Source organism: Neolamprologus multifasciatus, chromosome 15, assembly GCF_963576455.1.
Source record: "Neolamprologus multifasciatus chromosome 15, fNeoMul1.2, whole genome shotgun sequence".
In the NCBI taxonomy this organism is placed as follows: domain Eukaryota; kingdom Metazoa; phylum Chordata; class Actinopteri; order Cichliformes; family Cichlidae; genus Neolamprologus; species Neolamprologus multifasciatus.
The window spans coordinates 22,824,311-22,847,884 of record NC_140453.1 but is presented as its reverse complement, the minus strand read 5'-3'; the positions used below and the strand labels follow the sequence as shown (position 1 = coordinate 22,847,884).

Here is a 23,574-nt window from a genome sequence, read left to right as displayed (position 1 = left end):
TTTAAGCATCAAAAGATGTTCATGTATGACGTAGAAGATATAAAGAACTAGCTACGTGTTAAGAAGGGGTTTCTATGAACCAAAAATGTTTTGACTCTTTGGGGAAATTCTACTTTAAGGTGTCTTATAGAAGAAAATAACCTGTATTCTTGTCAGCTTCAAAGGAGATCTGGAGGGTTGGACTGTCTTTGTCTGTTAGCATGGTGGTGGGCTCCACACCTTCCTCATCTGTATCGGTACTCTGCTCTCCATCTGAATGGACCTCAGCCTCACCCACTGGTGATGCCTGGTCCATGTCCCCACTACGGGCCACAGCTAGCTCTGAAAATGGTACGAGTCCAGCTTTGATGGCATGAGCATGGGACTTGCGATGCTTGTAAAGGTTGCTCTTGGTTTTGAAAGAAAAGCCACAGGGTACACAAGGGTATGGCCTCTCTCCAGTATGTGAGCGGATGTGCTTCTTCAAGACGCTGGGCTTGGCGCATGCTCGACCACAGTAGTGGCAAATGTACTTGCCAGGCTTTTTTGGCTTTTGCTCTTTTTTGCCATAGGCCTCCTCTCCGGGCTCCGGGCCTGATTGAGAATACTGTCCAAAGGAGCTGGGTAAACTAGGAGATTTGTGCCGAGGGAACCTCCCTGCACCAGCCCCATGTGGGTGAGTGTGTCCTGGGTGTCCTGGGAATAGGTCATCCGAGGGCAACTGGCCAGCAAATGGCCAGGCATGAGGCTCTAGGCCTGGCTGTGGTTTGGCTCCTGAGAGAAACCGTTCAGATTGAGGATGTTGAGGGTATGGCTGGCCAAGTTGGTAAGGATATCCCCTGTGGAACCCCTGAGCAAAGGGGCCTTGTGGGTCTTGAGATGGCGGGCCTCCTATGGCCCCAACTGCAGATGGTCCAGATAGCAGCTTTCCAGAATTCCCTGTGATTGGGTACTTCTGCTGGGGTGCTGATCCTCCAGGAGCCTCCAGGTCAGCAAAAGTGCTTCGTTTGGTGTTTGCAGAAGGCTCTGACGCCCATTTTCTTTGTAGAGGTACCTTCTCCCTTAGTAGTTCCTTGTTTGGACATTTCTGCCCTGTCGCAGGTGATTCACGAGCCTCCATTTTCTTGAAGCTCTCCGTGGTTTAGAAGCGGGAGAGAAGAGGGGATGGCAGGGAATTTGTGAGGATAGGTCTTTGAGGGTTACAAGGTCCCGAAACTACCAGGCATGATAGCGGAACCTTTGCTGGCTGCCAACAAGTTCACAGAAACATAAAATATCCATCCATTTCTCAGAAAGACTGATTATAGAGTCAAGCTGGAAACAGGAATCATCAAGTGGAGCAGAAAGAAGAGCTTCAGTGGATAACATCAGAGAGGTTTCTCTCCTTCTGCCATTTTGTAAAAACACGAACGCTGCTCTCTGTTGTTCTTCTGTCCAGTTCATCTAAGAGCAGAAGAAACCTTGAGTGACCTGCAGAGGGACAGAAAAAGAAAAGAAGATGCACATGGAGAACATTTTAGGCAAATACTGTAGTCAACAATTGTAATAAACTGTGTTTAACAACATACTCAATTACTAACTTTTCTTGAGGGAAGGGTGCTTCTAGATCCTTTTTCTGTAGCTTCAAGTCCTTCAGTTTTCTCACCAAAAGACCTAAAGCAAAGCAAAAGAGAGAAAAGGCTAATTAGTGTTGTGTACAAAAATCATCCAACAATACAGTAATCAGATACACAGATGGTAAATAACCTTTAGTCTGACATCACCCTTATAACATAAGTCAGATTGGTGTTGATGTGACATTTTTTGCTGCTAAATTCAGCACGCTACCACATACTTTGTTGTGCAGAGACGACTCACTAAGTTGTCAAGTACATGCCTGATGTGCGAATATAAATGTCATTGATTGCTCAGTTAGTTTCTTCACACTGGATTCCATCTGTGCTTGTTGCCTTTTTTCACTCCTTTCTCCTCCCTCCCGCCCTCCCTCCTCCTTCCACTCAGTGAGTCACCGATGAAAAGCAAACCCACACTGTTCCTAAAGAGACACAAAGGCTTATAAATAGCGCTGTGGAAGTGACGTCGGAGTGTCATAATATGTGTAGGCGTCCAAAAAGGCCAAGTCGAAGAGCAGCAATCAGCACTAGCACCTTTTCTTCCTCTCTGGGTTACATCTAACTTGGTATGCACTTGGTTGAAAAGCAATCATGAGAATGCTCACAGATACGCAGAAACAAAAGAAGACACACACAGATGTAGACAGAGTGCTTGCAGGCACTGTAACTGCACTGCAAAACTGCAGTAGACAGTGTATATGTGTGTGTTTCCGTTGTTTAACGTTTCTTAACCACACCAACACCTGACAGCAGAAGGGGCACAGAGCCACAGAGCACACATAAACATGCATGCTGAAGTTGCATTTTTGCTTTGTATTTCCTCATCTCAGAGTTTAAACAACCTCCCTCACACTCTGATTGCGACAGAAACACACACACACACACACACACACACACACACACACACACACACACTGTGGCCTCAGTGCTGGTAAGCAGGGCTCAGTGACGTTTGTGTCTGGGGGCCCAATGTGAGACCTATAAATAGCACCGGAGGAAAACATGTTTTATTCTTAGCAGCAAGAACGTTAAATTTAAGCTAACTTGTGTTTTTCACATGTACTCCCCAAACCCCTACGCCCACTCAGAAAGACAGACAAACAAATACCAGAAGCATTATCTCAACCTTGGGTCATATCTTTGTGTTTTCCATGGTGTTAAGAGTGAAAGAATGTGGAAGAAAACTCCAGTTGGGCAACAATGGGGATTCAATTGAGTTTAGCTAGCATTATAATCCGGTGATGCTGACTGGTTAGCATTATGGTCAGCTGACACAAATGCAGCCAAAGGCAGACAATCTTAGTGATTACTACAGGGGAAGTATGGTACTAATAATAGTCAAGGCAAGGCACAGCTTTTTTTTAAGACCTTTCACAGTGTGAATCCAGTAATGTGCATGGCATAATTCCCCTATGTTGAAACACTCCAGTATCAATGAGTCATGGCTCATGTGTCCTTTGACGCCTGTAGCAAACATCGGATGTGCCAGTGTGCACAGCAGCAGAGGATGTGCCAAAGAGGAAAGTGGATTAACGTCAGTTCTGGGTTAAACACGAGTCCAGAGTGAGTTGAGATTAAAAGTTTGATTTAGCTGTCAAAACAGCTTGGTCACTGAATATACAGAATATAACTCTACACATGAGGATAATGGTCCGAGATCTTGTTCAAAGTAACCAGAAAACCTTTGATTACTTAAACATTCATAAAAGCTGACATGACAAGAAATTCCTGGACCAGCTTTTATTATTTTATAGTTTGTAGGAGCTGGATTGGCTTGAGACTTCCTGTTCCATCCTGCGGTCATGTTTTATAAATGCACATACATTTTCAAGAGCAATACGAGGTAATTTCACCCTCAGACCATATCTGGTGATTTTGAGACAGCTTTTCAACAACAAGTTGCCCTTGTCTACAGATTCTTTAACATTCATATGCAAATATGTGGTTTGTAATTATCAGAGGTGTTTCCTGCCTTAGGCTTTCCACGTATGAGCAAGGAAGGGCACGGAGGTCACAGAACAGAGCTGCACCATCATTAAATATTGGAGATAGACCATTTTTGACTGAAGGGATTCTGTGTTCCCTCTTAAGCCCATTGGGAACCATATGTCCTTTATTATTCTTTTGACCTAGCAATATACCTTTACACAATTTCTACTACTTGGTGTGGCTTTTTGAAGAGATCTTTTAAAAGCACCCAAGATGACTTCGACTCAGTGAATGTTTCACAATCCTATCCTAAATAACCACATATGGCTTCCTTAAAAATCATCTCTAATAAAAAAAAAAGAAAAAAATCACTTGACTTCTACTGTACCTCTTGTTGCCATTTGGAGGTCTCATATGGATGAACCTGCCAGTTGCAGCTGTACTAGCTGCTATCACACACACGTCAACATCCATCAGAATTCAACTCACACCCCACAAATAAACCAGCGGTGAAACTGACCTTTCAGCTTACATGGTTAACTTGGCTTAACTTCCCTTCAACCTTATGCAAGGTGACTGGTTTTGTAATGAAAGTTTTGAATGGTCACAATCTGCTGTGTGAGTGGGAGCCTGTAGTGAATGGCTTACATAAAGCTTTATTCATACATTCACCGACACAACCTGCCCCAGTTCCTGTGCGTAGGAGAGACATAGCTACTGGCGCTGTTTGTGTGTGTATGAGCGTGGGAAGTATACGTGCCAGTTGTGCGCGCGCGCGTGTGTGTGTGTGGGCTGGCAAAGGGCATGACGAGACACCCAAGTTGTAGGTAGGTCAAAACTAAGTACATTCAGAGGCTACACTCAGAGGTAAAAATAGTAGAAGTGATACACACTCAAACACTTGTAAAAAGTGATCTATCAAAATGCCCCAAATAAACACAGTTACTTAACATAAAGGAGCAGAGATCAGCTCTGCTTTCATAGACATGGAAATAGATCTAGGCAGTGTTTTATACCCACGGCATGCTTTACTTGGAACAACACACTCGATCTAAGTTTTTACGTTTGTGTGTAGGCAAACTGAATGGTCCTCTTTTCAGTAAGCATGATAATGTGCCCTCAATCGTCCAACCAAAACACATTTCACACAACATTAAACACAACATTTAAAGACAGTTTTAAGCACACTACATGTGCTGTTTGTATGAATGCAGAAACCTCCACAAATTTACTGAAAACGTGTTCAGGTGTTTTCTCAATAATAAAGAATTTGGAGCTTTAAAATATCTTTATGAAGGTTAACACATGTATTGATGAAACCTGTTATATTTTTGCTTGTGTTATATAAGATCTATACAACCCACCTGTTGTTCAAATCTTTTGTTTGTGAAATGCAGCCAATCAGAAGCTATAGTAAAAGGAGAGGAGCTAACATGTTAGTGGATGAGCTGAAGGGCTGCACCCAAGCCCGGTATAAGGAATAAATAAGGATTAAGTGAACTGCGTCAAATGGCATAACGCTGTACAATGCCATGAATAAGTGCATCCAGCTAAAATAACATAGTTGGATCCTCAGAGACAATTTCAAAGAGCAACATGGAAACATGAAGGGGGAAGGTCATTATTAGGAGGTATGAGGGGGTGTTGTTGGCTAGAGTCAATTTCAAATCATGGTCCGTGTTCAGTTTGTCCTTGTCTCACTTTGCTTCTTACTTTTGCTCTTCTTGATTTAAGGTACCTGGTTAGCTTGTGGTTCTGGAATTAGATTAGTCTCCTTTCTCAGTGTCAGCTATGCGTCCTGAAGAATTAGACCTAAAGGTACTCAGTGTGTTTAAAAGTGATGACAAGCAGTCTATAGAGTGTATGAGGAGCTGAAAGTGAAACTCCTCTCACCGTTGCCTTCACCCAGACCTTGTTTGAACTGGCAGTTTTACCCTGGACATGAAACCTGGCAGTTTTTCAGCAGTTTGTTGAATCCATCCTCTAGCTTTGTCCTGCTGGGATCTTTCCAACACACCTGTCTTTTAAAACTGAGGAATTCAAAAGGATATTGCAACTACTTCTCAATATCCCAGTTTCCTTGTACAGGAATGCCCTCAGACCTCTTGACAGACTGCTTTACAAAATAGAAGTTCGATGGAAACTAATTAAATAAACATGTTGATATAAATTAAGCAACAAGAGATTCAAGAGAATTCATGTGCTTGCAGGTATGTACAAGTAGACTCATACGCACATATGCCCAAACCCTGGAGGTATGAACACTGTGTGGGCATTAACCATGCAGTAAGAACAAAAGGCTGTGTGTGTGTGTGTGTGTGTGTGCTGCTCTGTGAAGTGTGTGGGAGGCTGTTCAATCCTGAGGGCTGAAGGCACTCTCTCTCTCTCCCTTTCTCTTTCACTCGATTTCATCCGACTTATTGGGAAGACAGTTGGGAATAATGTTGCCAAAACGACAAGATAATAGATCAACATTTGTACAAATCCCTTCCCTCCTTGAATCATTATGAGAGTATGCATGCATCACTAACACACCCACACGCACGCTCACCAGTAATCCCTCTCCTACAGTGTCTTGTTCAGATATGCAGTAGATAAGCCTCTCATTTACTTTCAGTGAAAGAAACAGTTGAGGACAGAGCTCTGTGCGTGTGTGTCTGTGTGTTTGCGCGCGTGTACGTGTGGCTAGTTATTCTTAAATTGGCCCGCTAGGGTGCTGCATACCAACTCAAATCGTTGGAATTCCTGTGACAAAAAAACAGAGAGAAAGCATATTTGCGAGCGTTTGTCTTGCCCTGTCTGTCACTCATTGCATAATATATTTGTAAAAAAGACGAGCAGAATACAAATTAGATCCCCGTTCCATATTTGATACTCTATGATTAAGACTAAAAGGATAGGGAGAACACATGACAAAGATGCAGGGAGGGTGCAAGGAAACAGAAAGGGAACAATCATACAGGACACAAATGAGGAAACAGGTATGGATTATAGGATAAAGAAGGAACAAAGCCACTGATGACTCAGATAAGGGAACAATAATACATAAGGAAATAAGAAAGTAGGGATCCAGTTGGAGAATGGATACTTATGGGTATTAACTTACAGGAGAGAGAACAGGAACACAAAAGATGGAACAATTAATGCTCGTTAAGAAAAGAAAGGGGAATTTATAAAGAAAAAAAAAGATAAAGACGTGAACAATCATAAGGGATCCAAGGTAGAGGTAGAGAGAGAAGGAACAAGGATGTAAAAGGCAGGTGGGGGATTTTGGGAAGAATACACAATGAACAGAAAGAGGACAAAGAAAAGGGAACACGCACCCAAGAATACAGATGGACGGAAAAAGCACATAATGTAGAGAGTAAACGAAGAGAGTTTAGGAGAGAAAAACTGTTTGAGAAGAGGAAAAAAGACCAAAAGAGCAGGAGAAAGGGCACAAATTATAGGAAGGTTACACAAAGAGTGAGGACAAAGCTCAAGGACATCAAGGAGGGGGGGAAAGCACTTGTCAAGAAAACCGAGACCTTGCTGAGATGTGGAAAGGAGAAAAAGAACAAGGATGCAATGGGAATGGGACAAAGTGGAAAGACTAAGGACTCGCTGACGGGAATAAAGATGAAGGAGAGGTGAGGAAACAAAAACGACAAGCACTCAGGTGAAGTTAAAGACTAAGAGTGAAGAAGACTAAATGAGGAGTCTAAAGTAGAACAAAGGTGAGGAAACAAATCTAAGGAAAGGAGACAAGGCAAAACATCAGTAAAAGAGCACAGAATGAAAAGCCAAAAAAGGGGGATAGAGAAGGTATTTAAGGTTAAGGTTTAAATTGAAAGATTTAGGGCTCACAAGAGTAATCAAGGAGAGTGCAACAGGACAGAGGTGAGGAAATAAACACTACAGAAAGGTAACAAGCATAGAAACTGGGGAACTAGGCCACAGCAGAGACAATTCAGGTGAGGTAATGGTATGTTTACAAATGGAACGTAGCTGGTGAGGAAGAGGGTCATGCAAGCTGGTGTCAGATGCCTTTACTCTACTAACACACACACACACACACACACACACACACACACACACACACACACACACACACACACAGAGTTATATGTATACCAAATAGATGCATGCATGGACTGATCACAAACAAAGCCTGGGTTCGAGTTTCTGAGCAGCAGCCGAAGTGTTCTGGTGCTTTGGGTGGTCAGAGGCTAAGTAAATTATTTAAACATGTTACTAATGGTTTCCATTCAGTGATTAACAACTTTATACAGCCAAAGAGAGAGAGAGAGGGGTGGGGGTGGAGGGAGAAGGGCCGGTTGAGGGCAGCTGGCAGTGTGTTTGTTTTTTGGCTCTGCTCTGTTTGGCCCCAACTGGACTGAAACCACACACACCTCCAATAAAACTCTACCTTTGTTTTACCTGGAGGGACACAGAAGTTACTGGAACAATAAGTTGGACTGCTGAGAGAGTGTGTGTACATCCATGCCTGTGTGTGTGTGTGTGTGTGTGTGTGTGTGTACTGTTAGAGTGCACCAGGAGCTGGTTCATTTACTGGCATAATAACTAGGTGTTTCATCTGCCCTTCAACCATCTGTAGATGTAAATTGTGCCAATAAGGGCTGAAATATCCACAACATCTACTACTACTTAAATCCATTCTAAAGTAAGCTGAATGAATATGATTTGTGCAGTGTGCCTATCTAATCCTAGCCCAGTATCCTAAGACTATCATTCTCATTGGAAGAGAAAAAAGACACACTTCAAGCATGAATGACAACACAGGGCACTACCTTCGCCAAGCACAGTGAGCTGTAATATGCCTCTTCTTGGAATTAGATTCAGAGATAATGTGGTTGGATTCAGGAAAAGTCATCACTGTCATTGTGTCATAGTCATCAAGTGATAATTGAACCAGGCAGAAACAGGAAACGAACGCCTGCTGACCCATCCATCCACCCCAATGACCACAGTGCCCAGGTCAGATTGGTGTAATCACCCACAACTCTCACCTGTCACCCGATTCCAAATCTCTCTTTTGGACTTTTAGGGTTTTTTGTTCCCTAAATGTATATCACCCTAAAAAATGCCCCCCACAATATTTCCTTTTGCAAATACATTTCCAAGAAAGCACAGTTTGATGCTAATTATGAGTAAAAAAAAAAAAAGTGAAATTAAATTTTAAATCAATTTTTTAGAATTGAAGACAGCAGTGCAGTCCATAAAGATTAGTATAATCTGGACAAAATGTGAAGAAAGGGAGTTATGTCTGAGAGAAAACATCCTTTTATATTTCTGGGTGAAAACAAAAGTGGCGTATGTGTGAACCACAGCAGCGGGCTGACTGCAGGTTGCTGCAAAGTTAAATTTAAAGCACTTTAAGACTTCTCTGTGCCAGGCCAAATAAAATCTGTGGCCAATTTCACCCCCTGCCAAAAGTTTTATAAATAAAAAATTCACTTTCTCAGCAGTTATATTACAATACCTGCTTTCTTACATTAGGCCAGGTAAAAGTTTTACACAACTCCGTGTTGAAAATTAAAACGCCATGTGTGAATTATGATGTTTGCACAAGGCTTACGTCTTAATGGAAATTAGAAACATCACCTTCCTTCTACACACTTACTGTGCCCTTGAGCAGGGCTTTTGAGCTCAAGCTGGTCCAGTGAAGTCCAACAGCAGGAGTCTGTGGTTTCACCAGGATGTTCTCAGCATGAAATAAGTGAAATGAAGTTTAGCAGAAGAGGAACACATGCAGCTCTACCTACTGACAGAAAAATCTAGGTCTTAGGAAGGGAACTGTAACACTTTCTCCATCCCAACTACCCTTCAAAATGTCTCCTTGACTTCTATTTCTGTTTTTCACTTTCTACATTTCCCAAAGAGCTTTGACAGCCTCAAAAGAGAGTGCCTGAGCTGGTGCTGTCACCTCTGGGTTATACGTGTAGGTGGTCAGAGAGCTTTTCCAGGTAAAATACACTCAGACTTTTTCATAACCCGTCCTGTCTTTTACTGCAGCTGCACCGAATTCTGGTCTATTTTCTGCTCTTGTGGGTGCAAAATTCAACCTTCCTGCCTCTTTAACAAAACATTTCTTCTTTTGAGAACGTTGAGTGGCACCACAAGAAGGTAACTCGAAAAAGAAGCCCTCGCTGTTCGATTCAGAGGGACTGACGCCAAAATGTGGGCAATAAGCTGCCAAAAGCAGGTCCTCATTCTTTAAAAGAAGGCAGATGGAATAATAAAAGAAGCAATAAAAAAACAAGCATTTACATCGTCGCAAATAAAAATGTACAAGCGCATTGAGCGCGAGAAAAGTTATAAACAGCAATGAGATTCAGTTTATAAGATCAACCGCAGATATATAAACTGTATACGAAAGATATACACCACATAAACCTGCAATTCTTCTAATGGACAGCATTTGTTTGAAAAGTCAGACACCATAAAGGCCTATGAGAAAATGCCCATGACCCCAGTCCCTGGTTTCATGATGTTCATTTAAATTATAGTTACATTTTGAGTGAAATGAATTAGGTTGTGGCTATACTGTGATTTACAGATCACTATGGTAGTGACAATCACAAGGAAGCCGTAGCGCTGACCCCTTTGACTCTAGATGGAGACCAATTAAATGAACCAAAAATTAACAACTGGGGCCATAAATGTATTTGAAAAAACTCGAGAGAGCTGAAAGGTCATTTTCCAAAAGACTTCTGCATAGTAAGTCATTTGTGGCGCGGGTGTGGTCTCTGGCACGCTGCAGAGGAGGGGTGGCACGGTGAGCTCCCGGGGCAGCGCAGAGGCGGGGCTGAACAGGTGTTTGGGACGAGTGACTGATTGTGACTCTTCTTATGTTTCAGTGACAGTCGAGGAAGGAAGCAGAGTGACTACTGAGCGGGAGTGTCTGTGTCCCATACGCTAAAGCCGAAACCACCGCTATAATATAATAAGTGTGTGTCACTATACCCACGGTGTGTGTGCGTGTGTTAGGGTCCGACGTCACAGTCTTCTTTTTGAAACCTTAGCCGTCACCCCCTGCTGGTCATTGAAGATTTAAGAGCATGTCTTTTGTCCTATCTTCCTTCTCTCCCCCCAACTGGTCAGGGGAGATGGTCGCCCCTCCCTGAGCTTGGTTTTGATGGAGGTTTCTTCCTGTTAAAAGTGTTTTTTTACTTCCCACTGTCGCCAAAGTGCTTGCTCATAAGGGGTCATATGATTGTTGGGTTTTTCTCTGTATGCATTATTGTAAGGTCTACAATAATATAAAGTGCCTTGAGGCAACTGTTGTAGTTATTTGGCACTGTATAAATAAATTGAATTAAGGGGCTTCTGCACTGACCTTACTTTTCAGTGTGGACTGGCTGTGTTTAAATACCAAAAACTTGGCAGATACTTAAATTTTCGTAAAATCATTCAAGTTGCTTCATCCATACAGCAAATTACAACAGATACAACACATTTGGGAGCTTTGACAGGTGAAAAAATGCTGCAATTTTATAATAAAGAATTGGCATGATAAACACTTGTTCATGTTCACTGTTGTCCAATCATGTCACCTCATCAACGAACACAGTCACTGTACCAACAAGGTTTCTGTGTAATTTCATGTAAAGTGATACAAAACATAATTTCCTTTGTCATTTCCTGGTCTGAATTCGCACTTCCACCGAGACTTAGCATTACAAAGTAGATTTTTAGGGTTAAGACTGACTTGAAATGACTAAGAATGGGGTATTATGATTGGCCACAGAGGCAGATGAAGACATAGATTCATTTCTGACACAAAAATAATAGCACCGAAAACTGATTATTTTATCTCCAGAGTGCAAAACTATCATCATTGTTTTGTCAGCCAAGCATTCATGTTGCCCACCGTTCATGTTGAGGCAGCCGTGTTTGGTTTTAATTTAGTGCTGTCAATCATCAGGCCGGCAGATGCACTGCTGGATTTGAAAGCGAAAAACAGAGAGAAGAGGCTCTCCAGAAATGACTGAAATTAAATCTAAAAGAGTGTGAGAGAGATGAATCAAATGAACTCAATTTGAACTGTGATGCACAACAAACACGCATGCATGCACATGCACACACACACTTGAGCAGGCGGCTTGTAGACAGTGATTTACAGCAGGTAGGAAGTCATTATGCTACTGAATATTTCTCTCAGAAAAAAAATCTGAAAATATGTGTGTGTCTGTGTGTACAAGTGTGTGTGTGGGCCCAGAATAGAGTAAATGTGTGGGAGGTGGCAGCACAGGCAGGTTTGCAGAGACAGGATGAGGGTGTGTGTGTGTGTGTGTGTGTGTGTGTGTGTGTGTGGGAGGAGGAAGTTTTTGGTGTGCCAAGGTTATAGTTTTGCTGCTGCTGAATTACAGTTATAAAAGCTTCTGTTACACAACGGAAAATACTCCAAACTTATCACTAATCTGTGACGGAGAAGAAATCTAACTTTATCTTCTAATGCTAGATATAGATATATGAGGACTGGAATGAACAAAATGATGCATCATTTTTTCTGTACCCACATGATCTCTAAGAATATTACAGAGGATTTTTCTCATCATTATTATTATTTATGTCAGAAATTAGGACAAATCCTCTGACAACTTTTCTTTCTCATTAAGTGAGAAAAACATCAACCTGTAACATCGGTAAAACGCTGCTGACATAATTGATGCATCATTACGGCCTTGATGCACATAATGATGCATCAAGGCTGAATCTGCGTGCTTTACTCTTTAGTCTTGATACCGGTAAGACTGAAGAATGCAAGACATTTACTCATAATGCAGTATTTTCTTACTTTGCTTTATGCTTCTTTAAGTAACAAGTCTACAGTACCAGCAGTGTAGAAATGCTGAATGACTCATGAATCTAAACTCAACCAACAAATGGGTTTAAAAAACAGACATGAGAAACACAAAATTTGGGCGACATGATAGGCGGAGCGGTTGGGGTCCCCTGAGCATCTGATCCCTGCTTCCAGCTGGCCGAACAGTATGCTGAATGTCATTGTCCTTTTCTCTAGCGTGCTTAACTGTCTTTATCGAATTGTTAAGGAACAGCTAAAAAGCCAGTGCAGCATAGAAATGCTGTTTAATTTACAAATTTAAGAAAATACACAAAAACTAAATGATGAAGAAGGAAATATGTTTTTTTAAAGAAAATATTTCTGGCGCTCAAATGAAAAGAAAGCTTCGCAAGCTCATAAAGTCCAAGGGGAAAACAATACGAGGGTATTTGTATGTTTTCCTACACGCGGATTCTTCTTCCAGGCTCGCTGGTGGAGTAAATGCATGTGAAAACGGTGTGTGAGCCTGCCAGTGTGAAACATGTGAATCAATGATTGCTTTATGGTGTTGTATATGTACACACGAAATTATATGTTTTCAGTCTGAAAGTCCTGAGCAGTGAGGTCACTCTCTGGTCTGCTTCAGTGCTGTCCAATGTCCACATGTGTGTATGTGGTTTCAGCTTTGAAAGACATGCACAGGGAGACCACGACCATATTAGTCCTGGAAAAGAACCTTCAGTGTCAAATCAAATGACATCAAGTTTGGCTTTTCTCTCACAAATTTCATTTTCTTACTACTGTATAACCAAAGGCCGATCTACTTGACTTCTCAAATTGTTTTCTAATTTAGTCCCATTTGTTTGCCGTTACCTCTGTTTGCTCTTAACATCCACCATCTGTTTCAAATTAAAATGTTTCTGGCTGCTTACTGGGGATACTCCCCACCCTTCGCTGGGAAGCTTTAATTGTGAAACCCTTAAGGAAGTGTTGGGTTTGATTAAGAAAGCATGCTCAAAAACATGGCGAACACTAACAGAAAGACAGGAGGTGGAGCGGGAGGTGGCAGAGCTGAAGATGTTAAGATTTTTATTGGAAGTGACGAGGACGGACAAAATTAGAAATGAGTACATCAGAGGGACAGCTCAGATTGAGCAGTGTGTGACAAAGGTAGAGAGGCGAGGCGAAATGGTTTGGACATGTGGATAGGAGGAATTGTGGACAAAAGGTGTTGAATACAGAGCTACAACGCAGGAGGAAAAGAGAAAGACCACAGAGAAGATTAGTGGATGCGGTGAAGAAGAACATATAGGGAATAATGCAAGGAATAGAGTGAGATGGAGGCAGATGATTTGTTTTGGTGACCCCTAAAGGGAGAAGAAGCCTGAAAGCATCACCGATCAGACTTTATTAAAGTGCATTAATAAACATGTGAGGACAGGCTTCTTGTTTAGAATTAAACACTGATTTGCAAGATGACTGTTTACACAGTGGGAGCTATGAAAATGTGTGTCATTGCGAAGACTGGGGTTTGGTAATTGGCAATTTTGGTTTTCCATATTTTTTCCCCGAAATGCTGAACCCATCTGTTAAAATCATAAATTTTAGTCGAAACAGACTGTATATAAAAGATGTTCCAAAAAAAACAGCACCACCACAAACACGGCTGACTGATCCAGTTTTGTGACTTGCGATATGAGCGTGTGTCAGTCAAATCAGTTAATCCTGCCAAACTTTGAGCCCTAATGAAATTTAAAAAGGGGCCTTACATGCAGTTTAGCATGTTCAGTTATAACGGAAGGGGGAAATTAGCTATTGGGACCAAAACTGCATATCTGGATGCCAGGGTGTAAACTGTTAATTGCTGCTGTAAAGCAGAACATTTTAACATTGGGGTCTATGGGGACTGACTTGCTTTTGGAGCCAACCTCAAGAAACTTCTTTCTTGAATTCGCTTCATTTTTCAGGCCTGGAGGCTTTTTCTTGGGCGGAACTTTCTCTGTTAAATAATGTTCATTTCGAATTTGGAAACAGTGGGAGCCAAAACCACATGGCCTATTTAGTAACTGTCCTGGAGGTATCAGATGTATTAAGTTCGTTAGCGGATCAAGAATCTGCAGAGCTACATGAGAAGTACTCATGACAACTTGGCAAACTTCGTCTGTTAGGCTAGGTTGTGTGATAAAATCAAAAGATCCTGAACAGCTACTAAGCAATGATTAAATTTTGTCAGCTCTTCAGTTTAGTATTTTTCTTTATTTATTCTGTTCTCATGCTGCTCAATATACTGGCAGTGTACAATTACTGACCCACAGTGATTCTGAAGAGGTAACAAGAGTTTACACACACTTACACACACACACACACACACACACACACACACACACACACACACACTGTGGTTAACATGGGAAAGATAATGTGACACAGCACCAATTCAGGCTGTTAAAGAATTCCGTGTTCCATGTTCAGGCTCCTGGCTCACGCTCAAACATACAGTATATGCACTGTACCTACAGAGTTTTATTTTCCGACACAGCGGTTCTTCCACAGCTGTGGCTGTTTGACCAACATGTTTCCATTTAACAGAGAAAGCAAAAAAGAGAGATGGCGAAAAAGATGGAGGAGGGGGGGGGGGGGGGGGGGGCAAAAGAGACAGAGGGGAGGGGGTGAAGAGGTGAGATGGGGAAAAACAGGCGTCCTGTTGGTGTAAATTGCCAGTGGAAAAGAGAAGGCAGTCATATTTTCCACAGGGCTGCTGGGCCAGCCTTGAAACTATTACTGAGTTAGCCACATGCATGTGTGTATGTGCGTGCACGTGTGCATGCATGTGTGTAGCTTCATTACATTTTCCACAACAGTTTGCAAAATGCACTAGGAAGCGAGATGGACAGAGGAAGAGGTAGTTAAGATTTTTTCAGGGATGGACAGCTTCTCATGGTTTGTTAAAGGTTCTTCTGTAACCCGGCAACAGCCAATAAGGAGCGTAAAGTTACACAGAGAAATTATACCGTGTTGGAGGTTGGTGGAAGCACTGCCATATTTCTTGAACATGATGGAAATCCAGGGTTGTCATCTGGCCCCTGAGTTACCCGTCAGATGGGCAATGCTACCCGATTTGTCTGAACCACTTTAAATCTCCTCCTGGAGAAACGCTTTAAGTGCACAGTCCACAGTCAAAAAGGTGTTGAGGATGACGGCACGTCTCTTTTTGCACAACCACAAGTCCAGAAAGTGAGATTTTGGTGAGTCCAAGCTTGGCCAAAGCAGCATTAAAATAGGTATGTCACATTAGCTTGATACTTGATTCTATTGTTTTGATGTTTAAATACAGCAAATTGTGTTTACTCCTTTTGAACCAACGCCTCTGCTTGAAAGACAAAACTGCATGGTCATCAAGTGACAAAAGTCTGACTCAGTCAGGAGGCTCCATCTGGGGCTGAAAAAGGAACCCAATGTTGAAGTGCCCCAAACTGCAGTTCCTCAAGTAGCTGACACCGGCCACAGAAACACTCCCGTGTTAAAAGGCGTATCAAACATGTTAAGAAAAAAAAAGCTCTGTTCTTGTTACAGCTTAAGGCTAGAGATGTGGCCACTTTGACTGACTACGCAGAAAGCTGTGGCTGCTCGCTGTCTGCTATGCTAAATCCCTGTGAACTGGAGCTCTTGACAGTGACTGTGGTGTTGGTGCCATTTGGGGCAATGGAGGAAATTATTTGATGAATATCATTATTATTATAATAAGTAATACATCTATGCAGTTATTTATACTAACAGCCCGTTCAGCGGGATGTTGCTCCACTTTTGGGGAATTTGGTTTCATTTTATACTTTATACTTATTCTATACTTTACTTTCTATATAAAAGGACACCATACCCAAATAAATGGGAGCACTGAAGCAATGCTTAACCCTGCTGTTGCAGCAGTACAAAAAACCCCAAAAAACATAAGACTTCTGCACAGTCGCTATCGGTCTGAATCATGTGTGAGTTTGTGGCATGTTTCGAGGTTTAAGAGTCGCAGAATGCACAAAGAAGACACAAACTACAAACCACCAAAGCTACTGCAGGAGATGCAGGAAATGAAAATGTAACCCAAGTAACCAAAGAGCAAGAGCACTAGTGTATCTGAAGAAATGCAATCAGAGTTTAAATTAATGACTAATTGTTTAAAGTCTAAACAGTTCAAATGTTTAATGAGATGGATCATTCAAACAATTAGCTATCCTAAAGCCTGTTTTAACCAAAAGCTTGGCCTAAGTTCTTCTCCATGAGATGTAGTCTAATAGGATTTTTAAGCCTATTTTCCAGTTTAACCAAATTTACTTTTGGCTCACTTCGGTAACGTAGGTACAAGTAGGGATGGGTTCAATTCACGGTTTTGAGTTCAAATTCCAGTTTCAGATTTGGGTCAGTGTTTTTGTTTACAGGTTACAGTTTCACGCCCTTGTAGACCTCTATTGGAGACCAGAGCAGCGTGTCAGAGTAGCTAACACTCTGATCTCCTTGATCTGGAATTTCATTTATACTTGAATCATCTCCGAGCTGACCTGAAGCCATACCAAAACAATCGCTCCTCTTTCCTGGTTGATGTATATTTAGCCGTGATGCCTGCAGCTGCGGCTGCAGAGACGTTTGTGACGCAAACTGCAGAACCTCCGCACACTAGCAGCTATTGTAGGAGCCCTTCTTCATGCATTCATGTTGAATTAGCAGCGTGCACAGTGGCAGCCGTTGTAGAAGTCGGTGTGTTTTATGTAACTTGCCTTTAGAGATCCGTGAGTCTTTGAATGAAAAGATGCATCGATGCTCTGCTGCTTCCAGAGTGGGAGCTTCCAGCCCACAACAACTCTGTAAATGTTTGACTCAAGACTATTCCTGGTGTGTGTTTGCGCATATGGGCATGATGCTCACACTTATGTAAGTGTCTTTCATCTGCATCCCTGTTCCCCACTCCACTCTCCTCCCATTGTTGTTTTCAGTCCCCTCTTCTCTCCCAACTCAACGCTTCCTTCGATTTTCTGCTGCCTTGTTTACGCATCTCTCTCCTCTTTCAGCCTTCTTTTCCTTTCCATTCACCCCCCTCCTCTCCTCTCCTCTCCTCTCGTTAAAAAAAGCCTGCAGGCAGGTTTTAGCAGCACCTATAATGCTGAGTTAGTTTTACTCTCAGGAACCAAGTGTCATCCTGGAGGCCATTTTTCACTGTGTTACATCAGAATCTGCAATCCAAAGCTTGCAACATCACCAATAATAGAACTCCTACTATGTAGGGCAGATAATTACCAAAACTTTCAGTCACACACTTCAGAAACCAAGCGGGATGCACTCAGGGCTTTTGTTACCCTCATTTATGTCAGGAAGGCAGACAAAAAGTATTCCAGCGCAACTACTTTTCTGGCTCTGGGCATTGGGAGTTGCCCATTGTGGTGGGCAATAAAATATGTATATTATGGAAACAACACCTTGTACTTGAATGAAGGAACATGCAGTCCTGCAAGAACTGTTGTACTCTACAAAAAGAAGACTAGTATTACTCAGAATTGCAGCCTAGACTTAGAGTAAGTGCTTTTTGATAATCACAGTTTTTTTCTCAGGCATTCACTGTAAATCTTAACCTTTCATGCATTCATCTCAGTGCCTCTGCGGCATCAAAAGTATCTTTGGACTATCTACTGAAGAATGTAATTTTTAAAAGAATGGGGTTAATTTCCTAAACTTGTGAGTTGCCAGTGATTGCCAGCAACAGATTATTTTAACAACCTCCAATTACAGGAGGTTCATTTTGTAGCAACAAAACAAGCACATTTGAACCTTTTACCACCCACCAAGGTCAACAGTGAACCACTTAGGGCTAAGGTTTGAGTTAGGCTGAATTTTTGATGAATGCTATAACAGACATACTTTCAGAAAGTTGAGGATGTCACCTTTCAAATTTGGACCCCAAAGATCTTCTGTAGCCAATAAGATTCCTTTATGGGTATCCCAAAAATGTGAAAACTCCATATGCTCCAGGCACAGATTTGAAGGTAACACTAACCTACCCGCTCTAATTGCAATACAGTAATGATAATAATATATCAATATTAGCTTGGGGACACATCTCTAGGCTTGATCAACACATTGGATGAGAGTGTCCAATGACAATGGCTGAAACTCAGAAAACTGATCTAATCTGCTAAACATCAAAGATACCAGTTGTTTCAACATTTCAGTATAAGCACATTTAGACCATTTAACTTGCTATACAAACTTAAATGCATTCCCTTGTTCTTCAAATGGCTTTTCCACTTTGCTTTGTGGTAATCTGAATGGTTAATCCTCAATCTTAATCACTTGGTTTTCTAACCCTAACTTCCTCTGCCATGCACTGCTTTTTGCATTTACACTTCAGCCTTCTGTCTACCATAACCCTAACCTCTCATCACCTCTGTGCCTAACCATAATCTTGGGGATGTAACCCATCTGCCTGATGTAGATCTTTAATATAGTTATAGGTTCCGCTAAACATGACAAATACTCATCTACTACAGAGGCCTTTGCTCGTGCAGCTACGGCACATTACTTCTGTCAAAAAAATGTTGGGTATGGAGCAAAACCCGCATCTTCAGTCCAACATTATATATTTACACGGTTCAGGTGTTTGTCACAAGGATCTCTGCATCCTCCAAAAACACTCAGGCGAAGTGAACCGTGAACATATCGAGCTGTGTTTGTTTGACTGCCAGAGCTGCTCAGCATCATCTGAATCATAGCTGGTGTTTCTGATACGAGCTTCCAGCACTTTCAGTAATGTGTCACAATGACATCATGGCATAAAATAAATCTTTTACACAGCAGAGGCCGGTATCAACATGAGAAATTCTCTCCGCTCCCAACGCTTTCTTTTCACCTTAAAGGTGAGAGAATCTTCATGGCTTCAGGGCTCGATGTGAGTTTTTCGTTTCTTGTTGTGTTTCCATATGTAACTACTTTTAAACTACTGTTAAAAGGAAACCTATTAAAAGGCAGAGTTGGGGTACAAATCTACAGCTTAAATCCGTAATTCCACTGTATGAAATTGTCGGGATGGATTTGTGAAGACGTAAGTGCGACAAAAAGGGAGTACAAACTGCTTCAAACATGATAGGTATTCCAAGAAAGCAGCAGCCATCACTGTCTCTCAAGTGGCCAATTCCCCCCTCTGCCAGTAACTTGATGTTTACCGAAGAATACAACTCCAGAAGGACCAAATGATGGTTGGTTAGCTGCAAAATTGGCCGACAGAGTAGAAAAACCCAGACTCTGCCAGAATGTATCCCAACATTTGGATGATAGCTGCCGGCAATTTCTGAGTCTGTTTGTAGCATCTTATCCTGTCCTGGCTGGTTATTTATAAGCAGCAAAATGTATGTGCTGTGCATGCTGTAGGTGTGTGTGAGTACACTGCAGTTTATTCTTGACACAATGGGGGCGGGTGGTTGAATGACTACTGTCCCCAACACCCGTTACTTGCATGCACGCGCACGTATACACACACACACACACACACACACACACACACACACACTAGTGCTGACTGTCCACCCACGCAGAGAGCTAATCTCTGTCCCTTCACATCCGCAGAGCAGCAGGTAGGTAGGAGGTGTGTGGTCTGAGTGTGTGTGTGTCTGTTCACCAGTATGACTAACATCTTACAGAATTAAAAACCCTCAGTAGCACAGATGGCTCGGTGAGCAAACTAGACGGACAAGAGTTGGCTAATTTCAACTGATTAATGCATGAAATTCTTCCTAGATGTTACCGCATTTTCAGGCCAGAAGCAGACACATCAGGTTGTTTGTGTGCACGCCACACCTGCACGTAAAACTCTTCCTGTTACATTTGCTGCTGCAGTTTTTGCTGCTGATTTGCATCTCTCTTCCTTCTTGCCCTCACACTTTTCAGCATGTAAGACAGAGAATGGCCAGAACTATGCGGACACCTAAACATGACATTGTAATTCCCAAGAAGGTCAACACTGACATTACAGCATGACCTTTTCTGTATTCTCGCTCTTCTTTTTTTTAAGTCTGCCTGATATTTTTCACATGGTGGTTGTTTAAGGGTTCCCTACATGTGATGAATTATCTTATTCTCTACATTGTGGACACAGGAAACATTTGACAAAATGGTAATAAACTGTACTCCTATTGTGTTCAGGCACCTCAACAATGGTCAAAAATTGAAATAATAAAATTGTTCAGAGTTTTAACCTTTGCAGACTGAATGCTCTTGTAAGTAGGAAGTAGGTGATGCTGTGCCAGAAACCTATACATGTTGCTCTCTGACGCACCAGAAGGAAAATGTGTTGTAAGAGAACTTCCAGTTTAGAGTCAACATTGTTTTTGCACAATAGGATGAAAACATGTCCCTGACTTTAGGTGTCACTTTATTCCATAAAAGACACCTTAACTTATCGCTATAGTATGATATACGGTGATGTGTAAAAGTCTTGAGCCAACCCCATTTCTTTATATTTTTCTGGAAAATGTTAAATAGGTGCAGTGATGTATTGAGACATCTGACAATATAAAATATACACATAAAAGGCAAAAGAAGATTCTGTAAAAGTATGTGTGAGTGTTTGCATTTGGTATGACCACTCTTTAACATTTAAACATTTAAATGGACATTTAAAACTTTTCTTTGGCTGCCTTTTCTCACACTGCCGCAGTGATATTGAGGTCCAAGTTCTGGGGAGGCCAATCCATGATTAATAGTTAATAATACTATAATAATAGTAGTCTATTCAGGCATGCTTTTACTGCACTGGCAATGTGTCTGGCATCATTGTAAGGCTAAAAAATGGTGTTGCCAATCAAATACTTTCCATATCCCAACACCACTGCCAGAAATGCAACCATGTTTTCCAGACAATTGTAGAAACCCACTGTTGAACCTCTCTCTTGACCCCCTCTATACATATTGACAAATATTTTAACCAAAAATATCTCAATTGCATTCATCACATCATCAGACCTGTTACCACTGATTGTCAGTCGAGTTCTTCTGTAGCTTGGCGTACCTCACCCTTTTCATCCTGCTTCCTTTCCTTATGAATGGCTTCCTGACAACCATCTACTGAGACTTCCTGATGAAGCTTCAGTGAACAGTAGATGGATCAACAGGAGAGCCAAATGCATGGCTCAGGTCCTGTGTCCGGATACTGTTAAAAAATATTGTTTTATGCCTGTCAAACTGTGTTATCATTAAGATTTTTCATTGATTTTTCTTTCAACATTCAGTTCAGTGTTTTTTGCAACAGACGGCTAGTAACAAAGTGTGAACATACCATTTAAAGTTGTCTGCTATGTGTAAACACAACACTGGATCAACCCTCAAGGTAGGTGTCTTTTCTATGGTTGAATGATTCATAGGTCAGTGGCTTAACAAACAAACAAAGAAAAAATCATTCCTTTGAAATGGTAAGGTACAAGGACTGGACTGAAAACGAGTGAAAAAGCAGGACTGGAGAACTGTTGCTCAACAAAACAAAGTCTGGCTCCTTGGAAGCAAAATACAAAGAAATAAGGAGCGGCTCAACAAATATGCAGGAGAAATATCGAGATGTTTGCATGTGGATTAATATTTTAATCCGATCATAAATTTTACCATTGTGACCCTATCACATGACTCCTACCATATGATTGATGATGGTGTTTTTTAATACGTGATTGTTTGATTAGGAAGAGTAGTGCTCTAAACATCACTCTGTTTGAGATATTTCAGTACTGGCTTTTTAGGGTGTAGCAGCTGCCTGCTTTAGCTTGGATGTGCCTCTCTTCCTTTTAGTGTTGTATACACTTAATCATTACTTTCTACCTGAGCTTGAAACTCCATTGCTGGGATTTTCCTTTCATCGAGACACAACAAGACAGAACTTTGGCATGCAGTCTGCTATGCTGACTGGGTCGTCTACATACCTTTGGTCACATCATATAAATCGACCTCAAAGCATCAGTGAGAAAGTTATCAGATTTTCTAGATCTACAAGGCTGCATTATACATGCCTGGGTGAGTATACTGTATGTGTACAGTGCTGTACTGTAGACAAATCCCCAAGTGTTGTAAAAATATCCCGCATGAAGGGCGCTGACATCCCGTCTCTGTGGAAACCAGATGGATGTTTACTGTCCAAACAGCACACCTGATAGAAGCACACTGACACTTTCAGCTGTGGTGTGTTTTTTTTTTCAGCAAGTGAATGAGAAAAAGAGACATCCAGAGGGACAGAAAGAGAAGCAGAGGGTTGAGTTAATTGGATGGAGGACAAGAAGCAGGGAGAGGAAATGTAGGAGAGAGATCGCATAAAGCCGGAAAGAACAAAAGGCTTTACAGCGGATGAAACAAAGACACAGAGAGAGAATCATGTGCAGAGGTCAGGTGAATTTCAGCTTCCAGGAAACAGAAACTTCAGACTGATTAAAGATTCCTGCTTCCTGCTACTGTTCCTGCCTGCAAAGATAGAGGTTTCCATTCGCTCAGAGTCCTTAGAGGCAGAGCTCAACACAGAGTAGCCATCTTGGTCACGCCTCCACTCCAGTATGTTAGTGCAGGCTAACTAAACTAGTCCTGACCATCATGAAAAGTGCTAGTAAATTTTCTAAAGTGTTCCCAAAATATCCTTTTAAATCAACTTCCTTCCCCACAGGACGATACAACCACCATGGTGATGGTGCATTATTTTTCTGTAAATTTCTATTCAGATTTGTCTTTAATTTAACACCTCCAACTCATATAGTACATAGTATAAATATACTCTTATTTACAATTCACATTAAAAAATATTTTCTAAAAAATGAAATACAAAATGTGAAGAAGAAACTGTGTGCTACTGGAACAAACAGAAGTAGTAGTTCACTTTTAAATTAGCACAAACCTGCAGCGACTGATCGGTAAACATGGCTTGGTTTAACTAGGACTTAAACCCTTCCCTAAATTTAACCAAGTGCCTAGACTCTACCCCATCTTAACCACAGTGCTGAAGGATCATGAGACACTCATATGCTCATTTTTGGAACAATCACATGGATGAGTTTTGAGATGCTGATAAACAAGTAAGTGTGGGCAGTGGCGGTCCTAGCCTGTTTGGCGCCCTGGGCGAACACTCCCTCTAGCGCCCCCCCCCCACACACACACACACACACAACATATTAAGGATTGTACATTAACATAAAACTGTTGTACACACACACACATATGAAGAGAGAGAGAGTATGCATAGTATGCAAACGGCTGCCAAACAGC

At 41.6% G+C, this 23,574-nt stretch overlaps 1 protein-coding gene across 5 annotated transcripts in view; it reads right to left on the bottom strand.

Annotated features, from left to right (window-relative positions):
• The window catches only part of hivep2a (HIVEP zinc finger 2a), a 140,921-nt gene that overhangs the window by 35,387 nt on the left and 81,960 nt on the right, over nucleotides 1-23,574 (bottom strand). For 4 of the 5 annotated variants that reach the window (XM_085134230.1, XM_085134229.1, XM_085134232.1 and 1 more), the window contains 2 exons: nucleotides 1,560-1,632; nucleotides 142-1,449 (listed from right to left, as the gene is read on the bottom strand). In XM_085134230.1, the coding sequence (XP_084990356.1) occupies nucleotides 142-1,099 (958 nt within the window). In that variant the 5' untranslated portion in view covers nucleotides 1,100-1,449; nucleotides 1,560-1,632. Of the gene's footprint in view, nucleotides 1-141; nucleotides 1,450-1,559; nucleotides 1,633-1,813; nucleotides 23,415-23,574 lie in introns of those variants that run through there. The other variant, XM_085134228.1, reaches the window with a different exon arrangement.